A 19,365-nucleotide genomic window follows, 5' to 3' on the forward strand; every position below is an offset into this window, starting at 1 on the left:
TTGGGTGAGAACCACTATGTACATTGTGATGACGTAAGCATTGCCACTATAACTCAAAATTGCCTTCACTGAAGAGGGGCCCCATATCTAAATTTCGCTTAGGGCCCCATGATGGCTTGGGCCGGCCCTGATGTTGATTAAAAATGATGTTCCAAACTTATTATCTAGTAATTATTTTCATTTTTAATAATAGTTACAAAAAAGAAAAACTGTCAATAATCAAATCAGCAAATCTAAGGAGTGGTTATTAATTCCACTAATGTTAATCTCAAAGCATTTTAACCTTCACAAACACTAATACTCACAAGACCAGTGCAGAAATATTGTAGAAATGCTAATCTGCTTTCCAATTTTCTTAAAGCTCAGTTAAAAATCCAGTCATGTATTTACCTCAAAGGTAAATTTGGGACATTGTCTCAAAATGTGGGACAAAAGATCAAAATGCTGCACAATTCTGCAGGAAGTCAGTCACCTGCTCACTGGACACAAAGGCTTCTGCTTCAGACTGTAGGTACAAAAACTACACTTGTGATGGTTAGGTAAGGTTTTTTTTTTTGTTTGTTTACTTGAGGTGGGTTTATATTTATGGTACTCCAGGTGGACCAATAAGGAGACTGACCCTATAGCAAGACTGCAAGTTGTTCATCATGGTCTGAGCAGTCCTAGTGTCTCATTTGGGTATGTGCAGAAAAAGCACACATTCATAGTTTTAAATAAAATGTAATAGTATGTGGCTAAATTTGAGCCCTTCTTTGTCTCACAGATACTTGAACAACTTTCACTTTCTCCACTCAGACCCAGCACAATAAAATCATCAGCATCTGGTTGTCTTTATGCGTCACTTGTGAAAGCAAGTCTCTGACAACACTTGTAATTTCTACGCCCTTTGGGCTGTGGCTACAAATTACTGTGGCAGCAGAAAGCTGAGCAAACAAAAGCAAAGGTTAAAACACTTTGCACCCGCTCGCATATTTTGTGTTACACCGGTGAAGATATACCTTTTTTTTTTTTTTTCCTCTTTCCCCCTAACCTATTTTATCCAAATATAGAAACCAATTTCTGCTACTGATGGGGGAGAAAAAAAAAACTACACTTAAAAAAAGTACAACACATCTTTAGACACTGCCTGAATTTTATTAGCATTCGCTTAGATTTTTGTTCCATAGTTTAAAATCATTTGACTAATACCATATAAAACTACACAATTGACAAAGAATGTATTTCTTTAATAAATTTCTTTAATGAAATAAGACAATTAATTCAAACAACTTAAAGAAACCATTCCACTGAAAAACTGAAGGGCCTCTGTACCATGTCTTATGTGTGAGTGCAGTATGTTCAGGTCTAGGTGTAGTTCCTCAGGTAGACCAGTCTGTGAGGCTCAAACTTCTCCCGACATAGGGGGCACTCAGCCTGCAGTGAGAACAGACGGAAAATCAAAGTACAATAAAACATCCAAACCAGTCAAATCAGAGACACTCATTCATTAGGAGCTAGCCTTCTGCCAGGCTGATTAACTGCCTTTACTAACTACAACACTTCCTATATGCTCCTTTAAGCTTTATGATCCTCAGGTGATTGTGAAAAGAAATAGTTTTGAACAGTGTTACAAACCAACTAGGCAAATTTGAAAGAGTAAATGAGACAAAAACAAGAACAAAGAAATATGCATAAAAGAGAGAACATGACAAAAATAACAATAAAACAAGTGAAAAAGTAAGCAGAGGTTACCAATACCCCCACACAACAATTTGCTCCTCCTGCTCACTGATATTCTGCCTACACAGGGATTAATTCTTAACTTTCAGTCTTTTTAAAAACTTTTCCAAAAAAAAAACAAAAAAAAAACAAAAAAAAACAGCAAAAATTGAGAGAAAGGCATATGTAAAGAACATGAGTGTGAAATTTGAAAAGAATTGGGTGAATAATGTCCAAGAAGTGGGTTGGACAGATTGTCAAAGTTAAAATTTTAAAAACCCCAAAGTTGAAATTCAGACATCAAACTGTGCACTGCACCTCTCCTAGTGGTAAATAACATGTATGTGAAACTTGAAAAGAATCGGATGAATAGTGGCCAAGAAATGAAATGGACAAAAATCTCAGACAGACTGACGGACGGAATTCCTGGTATATTTATATACTCCCACCCTCTGGGGCAGGCAGGGGTATAAAAGACACTAAAATGATGAAAAAGTTGTAATATGAATGACTAATGTGAACAGATGAAAACAGCATAAAAAGAAGTACAAGATCCCACAAGATGAAAACAATATAAAAGACCTGAGAAACCTGAGAAACCTGAGAAAAACCTGAGAAAAAAAAAATACAAATAATTTGGTTGGTTGGTGAATTTAGTTTGATTCAAGCAACAAGAAAAAAAGTATGGTTTTAAATTCATCTTTATGGTCACAACATTACAAACACAAAATACAGGAATACTGGTCGAATTAAGTAAAACAGACAGTGTCTGTTTTTACTGATAATATGGACAAAATAAACCAAAAAGACAGAAGTAATATCCCAAAACATGGCACAAAAATACATTTTTACACAGTCCTCTATAAAACATTTCGACCCCGCCAACTAATTTCAGAAGAAAGTCATGTATCTTTTACTTCAATGCATATATCATTAAGCATTTTGTTCAAATTAAAATTTTGACAAAATAGCAAAACAATCCATCCCTGTAAAATAATGCTGATTCTGCTTAGTCTGGCACCAGTCAAATTAATCTGAGTGTTTTTTTCTTTAATGCTCTTTTTTCTTAATTTCCAGGGTAGGGGCACACACCAAAACTCAGGGTTTAGTTACTCCTTAACTTGTCCTGGTAGTTATCATACATATAATACAAACATAGCAAATTGTTATTTGATTAATGTATGGATACAAACACCTGAGTCAATAGGACATTTATATTAACATGTAAAATTAATCAGCAAATTTAACAACAGGTTTATGATAGCCAGAGCAAATTCTAGGTGTAGTGCTGGTAAGTCTGACCTTGGTGTTGCACCACTCCATGATGCACTCCCAGCAGAACAGGTGTCCACATGGTGTGGATGTGGAGTGCCTCCTATCCTCTAGACACAGACTGCAACGGGCCGCTTTGGGACTGGAACAGGGATGGTGCTGAGGACTAGACAAGAGGGGATAGAACTGTGGAAATCTTACCCGTGAACAGTTCTAATAGAAGATGGAACACTACTGGCAATACCTTAACCAGCTTCATGAAAGAATCAAGGAGCATCAACTACAGCCATTGCATGAGGTGTGTAATACCACTGATGGCCACTAGATGCTGCACCAAACAGCCCTTGCTCCCATAGCCTAATACTGAATCTCTGTCTAAAAACACTACATCTGTCATTTCTGTCTTAAGTCTTTTACTTATATGCTTATCTGCTTCTTTTTTTATGCCATAATCCATGAGTATTTCATTTTAGAGCAAGATATTTTCCAAATAGCATAGTTCTAAGCTGATCTCCCAAGGGTCTTCTTCATTACAGGCCAAATGAGCTGCAGGAGTTGGTAAAACTCTTAAGCTTTCAGCCCTTTCTGCATTTGCTAGCTATAGACCCTGTGTTCTCCCTTCTGTTTTGGCTTGAGTTTGGCTTAGGACAGGGGTGGACTGACCAGGACAACATTCTGCAAAAGTCAAGAATGTCTGATGTGGTGAATCACAAAAAAAAAAAAAATCTGATCAGCAATATTGATGGCTGTTCCATGGCTGTCTGACGTGGTGAATCGGGGGAAAAAAAAAATCACTGATATTAATGTCAAAACAACACGTAGAGCTAATACGATTATTTAGGCTATTATGTGGGGGAAATACACAAGACTCGAAAGAGAAAAAACATAAGAAGAGTGTGAGAAAATGTTGAATATGAAGCGTAAGACGAAAGATGGCTGGGAAAAATCAAAAGAGAAGAGGGCCAACTTATTACAGATGGAGGCCTCCAAATGCAAAAAGCTTACTGAGCTATTTAGCAAGACTGTGGAGGATAGCCAGGAGAAAGTAGAGTCAGAACATCCCCTGCCAGTGCAGGGACTTGCGAGCGAGAGGTGCTGATAAATTGCAGGAGCAGCAGGACGTAAGTATAGCCTGGCTAGGCTTAGGCTATGGCTACCAATTTATTAGGGTCCTGTTAAGAATGTTGAGTTTTAATCATGACGCTGATGATGACTGCATTCAAAGTTAATGCAGTCCAAGTTCATGTAGAGTAATAGGTTAGGCTACCTTGTCTTTGACAGTGTTGTGTAATAATTTGTTTTATTGATTTGTTGATCATTATCCCATTGTTTTATTTTGAAAGCCTTCATAATCCCATTTTAAGACTGTGGTGGAGTATCTTGACATGCTGGCAGGTGGTTATTTAAATGCATAATCATGTATGGGCTGTGGGCCTATATTTTGGAAAAAGTCTAGGGCCTTCTTTAGTCCCAGTACATCCCTGGTTTAGGATGAATTACAACAGCTCCCTAGTGGTTGGGAGTTTAAACACTGCACATTATTTACCATCTTCAGTGAATAATAACATGTAAAATTTTAATTTCAAGAATCCATATTTAATTTTTGTGTATAGACACAAACTAGTGAAAACATATTTATAAACTATTAATATTTTATTACATCTCTAATGGCTGTCTATGTTTTTGTGGTGTCAGTCAATACACTACAACAAAAATGAAGCATAAAGCACTACTCCTAGCTGTGGTGCTGTTGTACCTGGCAGTGAGGTTCCTGTAGAGCTTCCACTCATGCCTGGCTCTCTGTCTCTGTCTGAAGTTGTTGATCTGCAGACAGAGGGTGATGAGCAGCTGAAGGAGGGACACGGCTCCCAGGAGCCTGTAGCTGGTCCTGATGCCGCTGTTATCATTGCTGTGTGCCATCACGCAGAGCTAAATGGACATATACATGACAGGAACATACGTGAAGAGGTTGGGCAGGTTATGTCATTGGGACAGCTGTCACATTCAACTCTATGACTCAACAAACGTTAAATATTTATCTTGACAAAGGCTTAACACTTGCATTGCCATCACAAGAACCAGTGTGCAACATTCTGAAAACTGACTGTTCACTACTGTGCAAACTGATGTGATATGACAGGGGTGTGAAATACGTGGGCTGCGGGCCAAACTGGCCCACCAAAGGTTCCAATCCAGCCCGCAGGATGAATTTGAACAAATATGAGCAACCTGAAATGTCTAAAGAAAATTACATATAATTTTAACAATATTCAGCCTGTTACTAAATGTTTTGTGTGTCTGTAGATCCACTGTGATGTGTAAATTGTGTCAATAATAAACTGAGACTAAACTGAGTAATATTGTAGAAATTATTCTTATTTTAGTTCCAAATCTCAAACTCCAAAATTTTAACAATATTATGCCTATTATCAAATGTTTGTGTAACAACACAGGTAACAACACAGATTATCTCTCTCTCTGAGATTATCTCTCCATGAAGATGAGAGGTAGCGGTGCGTGATGTCAGGGTAGCACTTGTGCAATAGTTTGAGATGTGCAGAAGATGGCTCCCCACTAGACAGAGAACAAAATTTTTTCTCTCTCCACTTTTCTTCCACTCCCCTCGTTCCGTTTTTGTCACCCCTAGGATTTAACTCATTTGGATTAGTACCTCTTCATATCCTGCTACTGGACTATTGCATTTCACTCATCACACTGGACGAACTTGAAGACTTTATCAACGCCACTATGCTGTCACTACTATTGCTTTTGGTGTTGTTATTGTACATGATGTTGTCGTTATTGTTGTTGTTGTGAGCCATCATATCTACCCTACCCCCTTCCAACCCCCCTACCCATCTCTCTCCCTCATCCTCCATTTCTCACACCAACAACTGCTCTCAACACACAATCCATGCCCCCAAACCACACGCACTCAACACTCAACACTCAACACACAACAATCATACCTCACTTTCACACACACACACACACACACCCACTCAACATTCCATTCAATTCCCCCAGAGAGAAGTCAAACCTATAAAAGTATGACCCCTTTATTTCTACCAACCTGGAACATTCGAGGTATTGGATCTCAGGCAAAAAGGGCCAAAATATTTGATCATTTAAATAATTTACAGGCTGACATTTGCCTCCAAGAAACTCATTTTCAGAATGCAACTGCAACAGAATCCTATCAGATCAGTACAATCAGGTATTCTCAGCAAACTACAACACAAAGCAGTCTGTATTTTGCTCCGTAAAACAATCTCATTTGTTCATAACACTACCATAGTCGACCCTGAAGGGGGCTATATTATTATTAAAATCTCAATTGACAAAAACCCAAGTACAATAGGAAATCTGTATGGTCCAAACTCAGACCCAACCTTTTTTCAGTCCTTTTTTTCCGCCATCAAAAATCAGACCGACTGCCCAGTAAAAATAGCAGGAGATTTCAACACAGTTTTAGACCTATCAACAGACTGTTCTGATAACTCAAGAAACAAACTGATCTGGCAATTGACTTCAACCATAAAACAGTTCATGAGTGATTAAGGTCTTGCTGACTGCTGGCATGTACAGCACCCAAGTATCAGAGAATACTCCTTTTCGCCAGTCCATCGCTCTTACTCTCACCTCGACTTCTTTCTCACAAGCAACTCCCTGATTTCTAATATCATCCAATCAACAATCCATCCGATTAAATTCGTGATCATGCCCCTGTTACAATAAATTCTTTCCCCATCACTGACAAGATATTCTGTCAATTGCTTCCCAACGTTTCCCTGCCAATGACGAGATTTTCCATCAATCCTTGTTTTCATTCTTAAACTGTAAGGGAGAACATTGCAGATCTTGTGTATGAATTTCATACTTCTAGGTCCAAAAACAAAGAAGCAACTCTTCTGCAAACTGAGGGCAGGGCCAGAAAGTTTTGTCTTTTTTTTTTGACACAATCACCTGTATCCCATAGCAACAGTGTACACAGCGACACTACATTTAAGAGTGAAACTGCTGGCTCCGTGGAAAATGTTCATTGTGTCAGAAGCCTTGAAATTACTTATGGACACAGACTCCGATAATTTAATATGATATACCATCAGAAGACTGTAGTAGTGACAACAATGAAGGAGGGGATGAGGGAGATGCCAGAGGTGATGGACCCAGAGGTGAGGATGATAGCAGTGGCCTCAGGTAAGTAGACAGACACAGCGGAGGACACAGATATCTGGTAGATAGCGGAGACAATGGGGAAAAAAGAGGGGCATAGCGGAGTACACGGAGATCCGGGAGACAGCAGACACAACAGGAAAAGAGATGGGCATAGGGGGGTTCACAGAGGTTTGGGAGACAGCAGAGAGGATGGGGAAAAAGAAGGACATGATAACAGCCACAGAAAGGAGGAAGAAAATAGATACATCTTTCGCAGGCGTGCCAGGAGAAGACACAGGCCAAGACAAAGGACAGCCAATTGTCTTCTTGAAGACAGTGAGAGTTCTGATAATGAGATTTTGGACACGGAGTGGGAGTGGAAGGACACAAGCCACAGAACTTGTTCTCGGCTCCCAAATTCCAGAGGTGCAAGAAGTAAGATATTGTTTTATTTGACTTAGAAAGAAAAAGAAAGAAAGAAAGAAAGAAAGAAAGAAAGAAAGAAAGAAAGAAAGAAAGGATGGATAGATAGAGACAGACTGAATAACTATATTCATGAATAGATAAATAGATAAATGTTCATATAATTATTTACACATCAAATGCAGCAAAGAGGAAAAGGATGTGGTCGAACAGGAAGGCATGGTGCAGCCAGTGATCAAGCGAGGGCCCCTGACTACCATCCAGCTGTTGTTCCTGGTAATAAGTGGCTTGAGAAGGACTGGCAGCCAATAAATATTCCTTTCACTCAGAGCCCTGGGCCTATCAATGCAGCTGCAGCTCTTGATTCAGAACTGCCAGCTGATTTTGCAGAGTTGTATATTTCTGATGAATTTCAATAGAACATTGTAAATCAGACTAACCTGTATGGAAATCAATGTATTCAAGCAGAGAGTGTTATCTTACCACATATTCATATTCATGCATGGAAACCAGTAACAGTATCAGAAATTAAAACATTCCTGGGGTTCTTTTTCCCCAATGGTATCATCCGTATGCCTGAATTAGAGATGTACTGGTCAGCAGAAGAAATTTTAGCCACTCCCTACTTCAGCTAGGTCATGTCTTGTAACAGATATGAAATTATTTGGAGATTGGTTCACTTCATTGACAATGAAACAATCCCAGTAAACTGTACAAAGTCCACCCTGTCTTAGATTACCTTGTGTGTAAATTTCAGGAAATTTATCAACCCAACACCAACATCTGTATAGATGAGGGAGTATTTCTGTGGCATGGACAACTGACTTTCAAAGTGTACAATACCCCAAAACCTATAAAATATGGCATCAAGTCCTACATTCTTTGTGACTTGGAGACAGAGTATTGTTTTAATGTAAAACCCTACCATGGAGCACAAACAATCACCTCTCCTCTTGACCGCTTAGCGGTTCATGGCTACAGATTGTTCATGGATAACTGTTACAGCTCCGTTGACCTGTGTGAGCGCCTTCTTGACCTAAAAACCCATGTCTGTGGCACACTCAGAAAGAACAGAGGTGAACCACCTGTTATTTGAGATGTTGGAAATGCCAACCTTAGGAGGGAGGGAACACCTGTTGTGCATCACAGAAAAAAATGTCATGGTCTTAGCTTGGCGAGACAAACAAGTGGTTAACATGATGACAACAATGCACCAGAACAACATGGAGAACATCCAGGTATGGCAAAAGGGTCACCATGAGAAAGTTACAAAACCAAAGCCAACTTGAATTGTTGAATAAAACAATGCAATGACTGGGGTGGACAAATTAGACCAAAACATTGCATACTACCCCTTTGTCAGGAGGTCTCACAAGTGGTCAAAGAAATTTGTGACATATTTGTTTGAAATAAGTTTGTTCAATGCTTTTGTCATCTACAAAGCAAAAAATCCAAATAGCAAAGGCAACACTCTCATGGCATTCATTCAAAGTGTTGTAAACTCATAGACCAGCCAAAAACCAGTGAGACAGGCTGGTGGTCAAGAAAATGATCCTCACACAGGTAGAGATGACCCTCCAGCTAAGATGACTCCTTGAGCACCTCACAAAACTGACCCCAGCAAGACACTAGATGTCAGTTTTGCAGCCCATCCACTTGTTTCAATCCTGCCAACACCCAACCAGACGATGCAGGGTTTGTGTACAAATCATATCATATCCTCTCATTTATTTATTCACACATCTATTAAAAGAACCAAGTATAAAAGCATTACATTTTGCATTTACATTATGTGAAATGGGACACCCTGGGAAGCTGAAGAGCCTTTTGAGAGCCAAAAGGGCTTGCAGAGGGAGACATCATATTATTGCAAAGGCTGTCGTGTCCCCTTGCATTTTGGGGAATGTTACACAGTGTACCATTCAAAGGCACATTATCACATTAACGCCTGAACAAAACAAACGGTCAAAATCAAAACCAATCACAATCAGTTATTCATAATTTTGATATTATCTACAAAATAAATAGTTTGTTTCTGCATTATTTTTTGTAAAAAAATTAGTAATATGGAAATGTTCATAAAAAAATAATATAAATTATATAAATTGATATGTGGTATGTACTTATGCCTGTATGTATGTAAATATTTGTAAGAAATTTGGTGTATTAGGAGATGTTTTTGTATAAAGTTTGGTGTAAAGTTTGTGGTTTCTCCTAACATTTTGGGGAATCTTAGGACATTTTTAATATTCCATATTTAATTTGAACATTTAACATAGAAGGATTTATAGAAGCAAGTTGTGCTTGGTGTCAAAATTTAGGGCAATTCCTGTACTTTCACATGGTGTCTTTTATTTTGTGATACTACCTATCCCACATGCTGATATTGACCTTTGAATCCAAAGGTCGGACAGATATTTTTGGTTTTCAGCTGTTCATATATCATGCATAACATAACATAGAACTTTCATTTTACACAGATCCATTCCCTAGGTAGCCAAGATATAGCACATAAAATTTGTAATGAATATGAAGATTAGTTTTTGTGTAATGGGTGGCCAAATGTAGCATTTTAGAAGTTCGCGATGGATAAAATCTCAACTTTGTCATTCTCTGTAACATGCAATTATAAATTTTAAGTAAATATTTTCACATTTCTTAGGACTATAGATTCCTTGAAATGATTCTGAAAATTTCACACCTGTAGCTCTTGTTGTTCAGAAGTTATACAAGCCTGAAAATAGCCGAAAATTTCAAGTCTTAATTTTGGTCACAATTTTAGGGTACCCCCTACCTACTCCAAATGGTCATAACTTTGGAACTATTTACAATTAACCCTTGAAATTTTGGATTTTCCCATCATATATAATGTACTAGAAGTATGTAAAAATTTAGAAAAATCTGAGAGGGTCAGGTGGGAAATTTTCTTAAAATCTGTTGATTTCATACGGAAATGACCCATATCATCTTCCAAAAAACTGCATACAGACAGACACCACAACTGGCTTACCCTCCACCAAATGGGAATCAGATCTGTCTATTTTCACAGATGCCAATTTCTGGACCCAAGTCTGCAAAAATATCTTCCTCATGACCAAAAACACTAACCTCCAGTTAATACAATGCAAGACTCTCCACAGGATTCACCTCACTAGTCAGAAATTGTTACACATGGGCTTCACAAAAGATTTTTGTCCCCACTGCACACAGAACTGCCCAGACACATACAGTACAAGCATGTATTTTGGCACTGCACCCCCATTAAACAATTCAGGGAAAACATCGCAGGACTCCTTTCCACCTTCGTAGTTGGAATATTTAAACTTGTTTAGCACCTAACAGTTATATTTCAGCACATTACAATTGTTTTTCACATTACAGCAATTACCCAGATTCTACCCAGATCTTTTTAAACTTACAATTTATAGTGTCCGTTGTATAGTGTTTGCTCTTACGTATATTTCTCTTTACTCATGTTTGCTGTGGTTTTATATTGTTACTGAATGTGTGCCATGCTGCTGCTACACTGTAATTCCCCAGTTTGGGACAAATAAAGTTAATCTATCTATCCATCTTCCTTGGCTGCCACATCCTGACTTCTCCATCTCTCTGTCTGCTTGGCAACACCTCAACAGTTAACCTAAACAACTTGAACTGTAAAGTTTTGCTGGTCGCTCTAGCTGTGGCCGAGAAAACGATCCTCATGAACTGGAAAACAAAGTAAACAAGTGGTGCTAGGCATAACAAACCCTGCCCCTTGCATGTATTGTAGCTTATTTTGGCATGTCATGTCTATGCGCTTGCTGATGTCAGCACATCAATTGCCTCTATATATGTGCCAAGTCTGAAGAAAATTTTAACAAAAATTATGTTTTTATAGACATGTGAAATCTCAGCCATTATAAGTAAAATGGGAGAAGAAAAAAGATCTTAAAAAAATTTATGAAAATTTTAACTTTGACGTACTTTTCCCAAAATGTAATGACATCTTTTCTGGGTCACTGGCAATCTATAAACCCAATTTGGTATGAATTCAACCAAAAGTTTTGCTGCTACAGACATGTGAAACTGTGCCCATTATAAGTAAAAAGGGAAAAAAAAAAAGATTTAAAAATTCATTAAAACATGAACTTTGACCTACTTGTCCCAAAATGTAATCACATCTATTTTGTATCACCGGCAATCTATTAACCAAATTTGGTATGAATTCAAGCAACAGTTTTGCTGCTATGGACATGTGAAATTTTGCTCATTATAAGTAAATGGGGAAAAAAAAGAAATTCAAAAATTCATAAAAAAAATGTGAACTACTATTCCCAAAATGTTATGAGATCTATTCTGGGTTACTGGCAATCTGTAAACCCATTTTGGTATGAATTGAACCTATAGTTTTGATGCTAGTGCTAACAAAGAAACAAACCAAATCAAAAGCAATACCTCTTGCCTCCCCTTTGGGGGGCAGGGTAAAAATTCATACTTGTATTTGGAAAAATCTGTTAATAGACCATATATCATTGGAAACTCTGTGGGTGGGGTGGGGGGCTGGGTGCTGACTAGAGCCCTCTGAATAAGGTCTCCCATCTGCACTGAACCCTCTTTTAATGCACCCTCTGACCCTCTGCAATGGCTTCCTGACACTCAAAGAATAGACTTTAAGTCTCTCCATGGTCTAGCACCAAAGTACATCTCTCACATGTTGGTCCCATATGAACCATCTCGGACCCTGAGAACCTCAGGGACAGGTCTTGTGCTGGTGCCCAGAGTCAGGACAAAACACAGTGAAGCTGCGTTTCAGTTCCATGCAGCTAACCTCTGGAAGTCTTGCTGATGATGTGAGACAGGCCTCTACTCTGACAATGTTTAAGTCCAGGCTGAAAACGGCTCAGTTCAACTGTGCATAGAACTGAAAGTTTTGTATCTGCACTCTTCTCTTTCACTGTTTTATGGATTATATTTTGTGTTTTTAACTTGTCTCTTTTCCATTTTTATAAAGCACTGTGAATTGCCCTGAGTATGAATTGTGCTATACAAATACATTTGCCTTGCCTTCTTCAGTGTCTTCGTATGTCTAATAATCAAAAGTCTCTGTATATGTTGCATGTTATGTTGTACACTATTGTTGGTTCAGTGCTTTTGTTTTGTCTGATAAACTGATCATAATCTAAACATGTACATCTCTTCTGACAGAAAAAAAGCAAGTCAAGGTAACGTACGTAACTGATGCCAGCTATCCTCTTGGACATGTGATAGAAGGATCCTCTGATGTAGAACAGCACTATGTGCATACGGTACAGGAGGTCCAGGCCCTGCTGGAGGACTGACACAGCTGGTAGACATGCCTTCCTCTGAGATGCTGACAACAAACCCACTGCCTTCTGAATCCACCTCCTCAGCCATGACTCCGGACTCCACAGCCCCTGTCTCCTGCTGCTACTCCTGTTACAGCGCTCTGGCTCATGTTCTAGCTCATTCTCCAGACAACCAAGGACTTTATCAAGAAGGTAAGGCATCAAAGTGTGGGAGAAGACAAAGAGAGCCCGCCGGGTCTGGGATGGAATCTGTCGTTTAGAGGGGTCCACCTGAATAATGTTAACGTACTCCTCACCCAGGGTCTGGTAACCTGAGGATGATAATAATGGTACACATCACAGTTAGACTTGCATGATATGAACTCATGACAATCTATCATGTATGATGACACTGTCCAGGGCTGCAAATATAAAATATTTTAGTGAGTGTGCGGGCTAAACACCTATATAGACCCCGAGAACTGAATAACCTCTTCCCACTGAGGAATAAAGAACGGGAAGTTTCAAACATGCTGTATAGAAGTACTGGATAAATAATCAGTAACAGTTTAAATAGTATCTTAAAGATACCCATCCCTACAAAAGATGCAACACGATGCATATAAATAACACAAGATGAAAGTGATGTAACAAGACAAATACACATCCACACACACATACATATAATTAATAATAATAAATGTAAGAAATTACACACCGCAAACACGTTAATTGCTATTCTCTCTGCTTAGTCTCAGAGCTATGATTGATTTGCAGTGTAATTAATGCTGGATGGTTTCACTACAGGATTTTCACACATACACACATGTGCGTGCGTGCAAGTGTGTGCAAACACACATCATGTTATGTATATAAATAAATAAATAAATATGCATGGATGGACAGACAGACGGGTTCCAAATGGGCTGAGCGCTGCAACTAAGCTGCATAATTCTAGAGAAGACCCCACGTATGTACCTGAGAATGTAGTCAAAGTGTAGTAGGTGAGATCTGACAGTAGCTCTACCTCTTTCCTCCAGTTCAACCATCTCTTGGATCCTAACAGAGACAAAAACAAGTTTGAACACAATAAACAGCACAGCTGCTTAATGGTTAAAGGTCATTTAACACCATCCACGACCAAGGAGCTTGATTGTTTATTCTTTTACCTGGACAACAATAAACTACTCTGGAAGATGCACAAGATTTCAATGTTATACTGATCTTTATAGTAATTTCTCTTCTCCATATTATAAAAAAACAAACTGGTCAAACTTTGCCTCTTCTCCACTCAGTGAACAAGATAGTGAGAGCAGTGGTCGCATGAGCAATAGATTAAACAAGAATGGAGCTGTGCTGGTGAGAAAAAAAAAACAAAATGAAATAAAAAATAAAACATTTTTTCTTCCCCAGCAGTTATACTCTGTAACACAAACATCTACCCACACTACTGCACACCTATGGGATTATTCAAGAAGAAATCCGACTGAGGTACACATTACCTCATCTTCTGCTGTCTGTACTGGACTGCCAGGTCTGAGATAAAGTGTCTGTGTTTTGCTTATAGTTTCATCTCTCAGACAGAGCTGCACTACACTATGAGCAGTGCAGTGAGTGAGAAAACCAGAATGAACCAGAGTTCCTTCTTTTTTATGTCATTCTGCCTGTGCACATTAACAGTGTACAATACATTACATAACTGCTGGAGGTGAACACTCACTGCTAGATGTCTGACAATAATGTCTAGATTGGATTCATGAGTTCATATCACCTGTCCCACCCCCCAAAATTCGGACTTTGAAAATACATTACACATGATCAAAACTGAGCACTTTCACTTTATTAAAAACTGAGTGAACTTAACATTTATATAATCTCAATAAATACCTAAATAAATCTGAATCTGTGAAAAACTCAAAGCAAGTAATTGAGAAGTGCAGATGTTACTATCACACTAACTATAAAAATAGGACCAATGGCCCTGTAGCTTACCGGCCAAATTAAAAGCTTTGGGAAATGTATCCAGATGCCATTTACTATCACCCAGTTATGTGTATTTACTATATTACAGAAATAGCCCATGTTTTGCTCATATTCCAATCAGACCTGTAAAAAATTCTAATTCCAACTTGTTATCATTGATACTTACTGATTTATTGGATCAATCCACTTCCTATCTCTTATAATGGGAAAATTTGTCAAAGTGGCATCAAATCCAGAATCAGATCCGGATCGAAATAATTTCAATACCTTGTGTTGACATCATCATAAAGAAGCTGTATACCAAGTTTGAAGTGGATCAGATCTGTAGTTTTGGAGAAGAAGACAAATGAATTTTTTCCCCATAAGAGCCCATGTTAAAATTTCCGTAAGTTCCCGGATCCAGAAGAAGATCCTGTTCCACATTTGGCCATTATGTTTTGGTCATCTCCCCATCAGGGCTATACTGTAGAAATTTACACTTGATATCATTTGTATTTACTGAGTTATTGCATCAATCCACTTCCTATCTCTTATGATGGGGAAATTTTGCAAAGTCGCACCAAATCCAGAATCAGATCTGGATCCAAGTAATTTCACTAACTTTTGTTGACATCATCATAAAGAAGCTGTGTACCAAGTTTGAAGTCAATCGGAATTGTAGTTATGGAGAAGAAGACGATTGAAATTTTTGTGACGGACAACAGACGACGACAGATGACGCCGGATGCTGCATGACGACAATAGCTTACGGCCTGTCAGCCGGTAAGCTAAAAATTCGATGTGGAGGGAGTTTTGTTCTTTCAGCTCGTATGTTCAGTCCAAATCAGTATTGCAGATTGAGTAGCCTTAAATGAACCATGGGCCACTATAAGTCCTAGCCTAAAATAATATGCCTTGCTGGGAAAATGTCCTATAGGCACCATTAATTTGGTCTGTCTCCACTCACTCTTTAAAGGCAGACACCCAGAATCATCCCAAACACATCAAAATGAGAGAAAATATGAGGGACAGTCAAAAAGTTCTCAGACAAGTGCTGTGTCAATGAGGATGAAATTTGGATCTACGAGTTTGACCCAGTGTACAATATTCAATCAAAAGAGTGGCACCCAAAAGGAGCAGCTGGACCTGTGAAATTGAAGGCATAGAGGTCTGTTAAATAAATAAACAAACAAATAAACTTTTTATTACATGTGTCTGAGAACCTATTGACACTCCCTCATAATATAAAATACAGGCAGAAGACATGATTTATGTAGGTAAATACACTACCACACACTGACAGAGGGTCAGAGGCCATTACACAATACCTTTAAATTATTTATGTTAATCATTTACAGGGTTCCCTCATGTTTTTGTAGAAAAAATTCAAACCTTCACCATGATTTTTGGGGGCCAGTAGTATAATTTCTTATTTTTAGCTAACCGGCCGACAGGCTATTGTCGTCATGCGGCGTCCGTCGTCGTCCGTCACAAAAATTTCAATCGTCTTCTTCTCCGAAACTACAATTCCTATTGACTTCAAACTTGGTATACAGCTTCTTTATGATGATGTCAACAAAAGCTAGTGAAATTATTTGGATCCAGATCTGATTCTGGATTTGGTGCGACTTTGAAAAATTTCTCCATTATAAGAGATAGGAAGTGGATCGAGTCAATAAATTACTCAGTAAATATAATAATATCAAGTGTAAATTTCTACGGTCCAGCCCTGATGGGGAGACGACCAAAACATAATGGCCACATGCTGATCAGGATCTTCTTCTGGGTCCGGGAACTTACGGAAAATTTAACATGGGCTCTTATGGGGAAAACATTTCAATCATCTTTTTCTCCCAAACTCCAGTTCTGATTGCTTCTTTATGATGATGCTAACACAAGGTATTGCAATTATTTCCATCCAGATCTGATTCTGGATTTGGTGCTACTTTGAAAAATTTTCCCATTATAAGAGATAGGAAGTGGATTGATCCAACAAATGAGTATCAATGATATCAAGTTGGAATTAGAAGTTTCTACAGATCTGATTGGAATATGACCAAAACATGGGCTATTTCTGTAATATAATAAATACACATAACTGGGTGATAATAAATGGCATCTGGACACATTTCCCAATGCTTTTAATTTGGCCGGTAAGCTACAGGGCCATTGGTCCTATTTTTAGAAGTTTACTTCAGTAAACAACCCTTGACAGTACATGCTCTAATGTCATGTTCAATTCAAATCCCCCCATCACATTGCTTTTATTCAATAATTGGCTTTACACTCACTGAGAACACATTGTGTCTACAAGGTTTCAACAAATTAAGACACAGTTCATCTTTTATTATTTACCAGCCCATACAGCAAAGTACAAAGGGTGTAGAAGACCAAAATTAATTACAAAATTAAGTGATTTATCCAGAACTTAATTTCATTGTTTATTTCACAGACCTTTCATGCAAACGTTGCAGAATTTGCATCAGTGCATCTGTAGTGGTTCCATGTAGGTTTGCTTTTGTGGTTTTGTTAATAGTGTGACCAAATGCTACATTTTAACACCAAAATTTCAAAGAAAGTTTGTGGAAACGAAAGCGTGTAAAAGTAGCAACTTCAAAATTCAATCACTGTTGAACACCAAAGATATCATTTCAGTGGTGACTTGCTGTACTGCAGTTATTTGGAACCATTTGACACAAGGTTGTACTCATTGCCTTGACGCAGTGACAAATTGAGAAAGACATGGCCTTGAGATAACAGCCAGAAGAAAATACATCAGTGCGGCAGATTCACACAAGGGTCCGATCAGACAGTAACACATGGACACATTTTGTGTTAACAGTCTCTGTCACGCAATCAGTAACTTATATGCATATGTTACACATATTGGGGTAGGTATTTATAAGCACTTTAACTTTATATTTGACAAAATTTGCGAAGACAAAATTTTTAGGTGGAAAAACGTCAAATTACTGCTCAGTAACACGCGGACTTCAAACGGACATCAAATTTTAAGCTTTATACAAACATTCAAAACATGCGGGTCTCAACCGAAATTGATATTAAGTAGGACAAAACCTTTTAGATATTATGTTCAACTGTGCTGAAAATCAAGCTTGGAGTAAAATGTTGAAAAGTCTCTGGTTTATTGACATGAGAATGTGGTAATATGTGGACAGGTTGCCATAGTAACACGCGAACGACTCTTTACCATTGTATGCATCACCCAAAATGCTGACTTATTTTTTAGATCAACAAGCCAGATATAATCACTATGCTTTATTTAATGTATTTAATACTAACACAGAGTTATTTACAACTAGTGGTGGTCCATACTGATATAGGTAAATTACAAACAAAGAGTAATTTCTTGGTAACGGTTCACAGATAGTCTTTTAAATGTGACCAGTGTATGAATTTACAAACTTAATCAATCAGAATTTTAATTTCTCAAAATAATAGACAGTCTTTGCATGTCTTTTTGTTGATTTAATGCAGTATATAAGAAGGTTCGGAACTTCCTGTACTGTGTCAGTAGTATTTTTAAAAAGCATAACAGTTCCATAAACAGAGATCTTTAGCTAAAAAATGAGGCCACTTGATAAATGATGTGTGCAAATTTATTTTTTTCACGTTGATGTTCACTTTCGCTTGATCGGACCTATAAAGTGAATGTGGTCATCTATTTATTTATCTGGTTCCACATTTTAAAATGCCACTCTTCTAACTAAAGGAAACGGTGACAGGTAGGTTGTCGCAATGGTAACACTCAGAATAACTCACCAGCAACTGTGTGGAAAGCTTCATTGGCGTTGTTTCTCAGGAAAGTCTGATAGTATTCGTCCTTTTGACATGAGCGAATCAGCTGGGACTGGTTTGCTGGTGCAACTGGCATCGTTAGCAAGCATTAGCTACAGCTAACTGGTAGCAAGCAAAGTAACAGTTCATCATAAAATATTCATTTAAACTTCAGATTGTAGTATTTTAAGGTAGTTTGAACTATGCATCAGTTATCCTCCATCTGATAAGACAGATGTCATCCTTATCCATGTAAAGGGCTATGTTCGATGTCTCTTAAGTGCTAAAGCTAAATGCTTACGTCAGCTAACACTATTCTACCACAAATAGACAAAACAAACAATGCAACAATAACCGAAAAAAAGCTCGGCTGCGATCTATATCCGTGATGTGCCGGTTAGTCCTGGTGTTCTAGGCAGTCATAATCACACACATGTCATTTCAGCTGTGGAAAGCTGTACTTAAGAAGTTGGTAGTAGCGTTGTAAATAAATGAAGTCATGTCAAGATGAACCTCAATGGGGCTACAATGCCACTCATCGGCGGCAGGAGGTATTACAGCCTCCCGTTTAATCATCAACTTCTGTTTTTTAATAGCTGTTGGCAACCAGCTTGAAGATGTAGTACCGCCACCTACTGGACAGGAGTGTGAGCAGTAAATTGGCAGACAAAGTAAAATTAGAAAATAATTAAAAACCTAAATACTGCCTAACAGTTCTGTTCCTTCCATTTCAGTGTTCTGCTTTGAGAGGGATTGCACAGCATTA

General features: G+C 38.2%; 1 protein-coding gene across 1 annotated transcript; it reads right to left on the minus strand.

Annotated features, from left to right (window-relative positions):
• Nucleotides 1-1,110: 1,110 nt before the first annotated feature.
• On the minus strand, nucleotides 1,111-19,126 carry pex10 (peroxisomal biogenesis factor 10). The gene is made up of 6 exons (XM_030139880.1): nucleotides 18,585-19,126; nucleotides 13,818-13,898; nucleotides 12,765-13,171; nucleotides 4,727-4,899; nucleotides 3,001-3,136; nucleotides 1,111-1,413 (listed from the first exon to the last, which is right to left on the minus strand). The coding sequence occupies exons 1-6, from the start codon at nucleotides 18,694-18,696 to the stop codon at nucleotides 1,345-1,347; spliced, it is 978 nt and encodes a 325-aa protein (XP_029995740.1). The 5' UTR covers nucleotides 18,697-19,126; the 3' UTR covers nucleotides 1,111-1,344.
• Between the last annotated feature and the right edge of the window lie 239 nt (nucleotides 19,127-19,365).

This window comes from Sphaeramia orbicularis, chromosome 7 (genome assembly GCF_902148855.1).
Source record: "Sphaeramia orbicularis chromosome 7, fSphaOr1.1, whole genome shotgun sequence".
Classification (NCBI taxonomy): Eukaryota; Metazoa; Chordata; class Actinopteri; order Kurtiformes; family Apogonidae; genus Sphaeramia; species Sphaeramia orbicularis.

Coding starts and splice junctions, on each gene's coding strand:
- pex10 (XM_030139880.1), bottom strand. CDS start 18,696: ATGCCAGTTGCACCAGCAAACCAGTCCCAGCTGATTCGCTCATGTCAA. Junction 13,172..13,817: donor CACTTTGACTACATTCTCAG/GTACATACGTGG, acceptor TATCATCCTCAG/GTTACCAGACCCTGGGTGAG. Junction 4,900..12,764: donor GGATAGCTGGCATCAGTTAC/GTACGTTACCTT, acceptor ATGTCCATTTAG/CTCTGCGTGATGGCACACAG.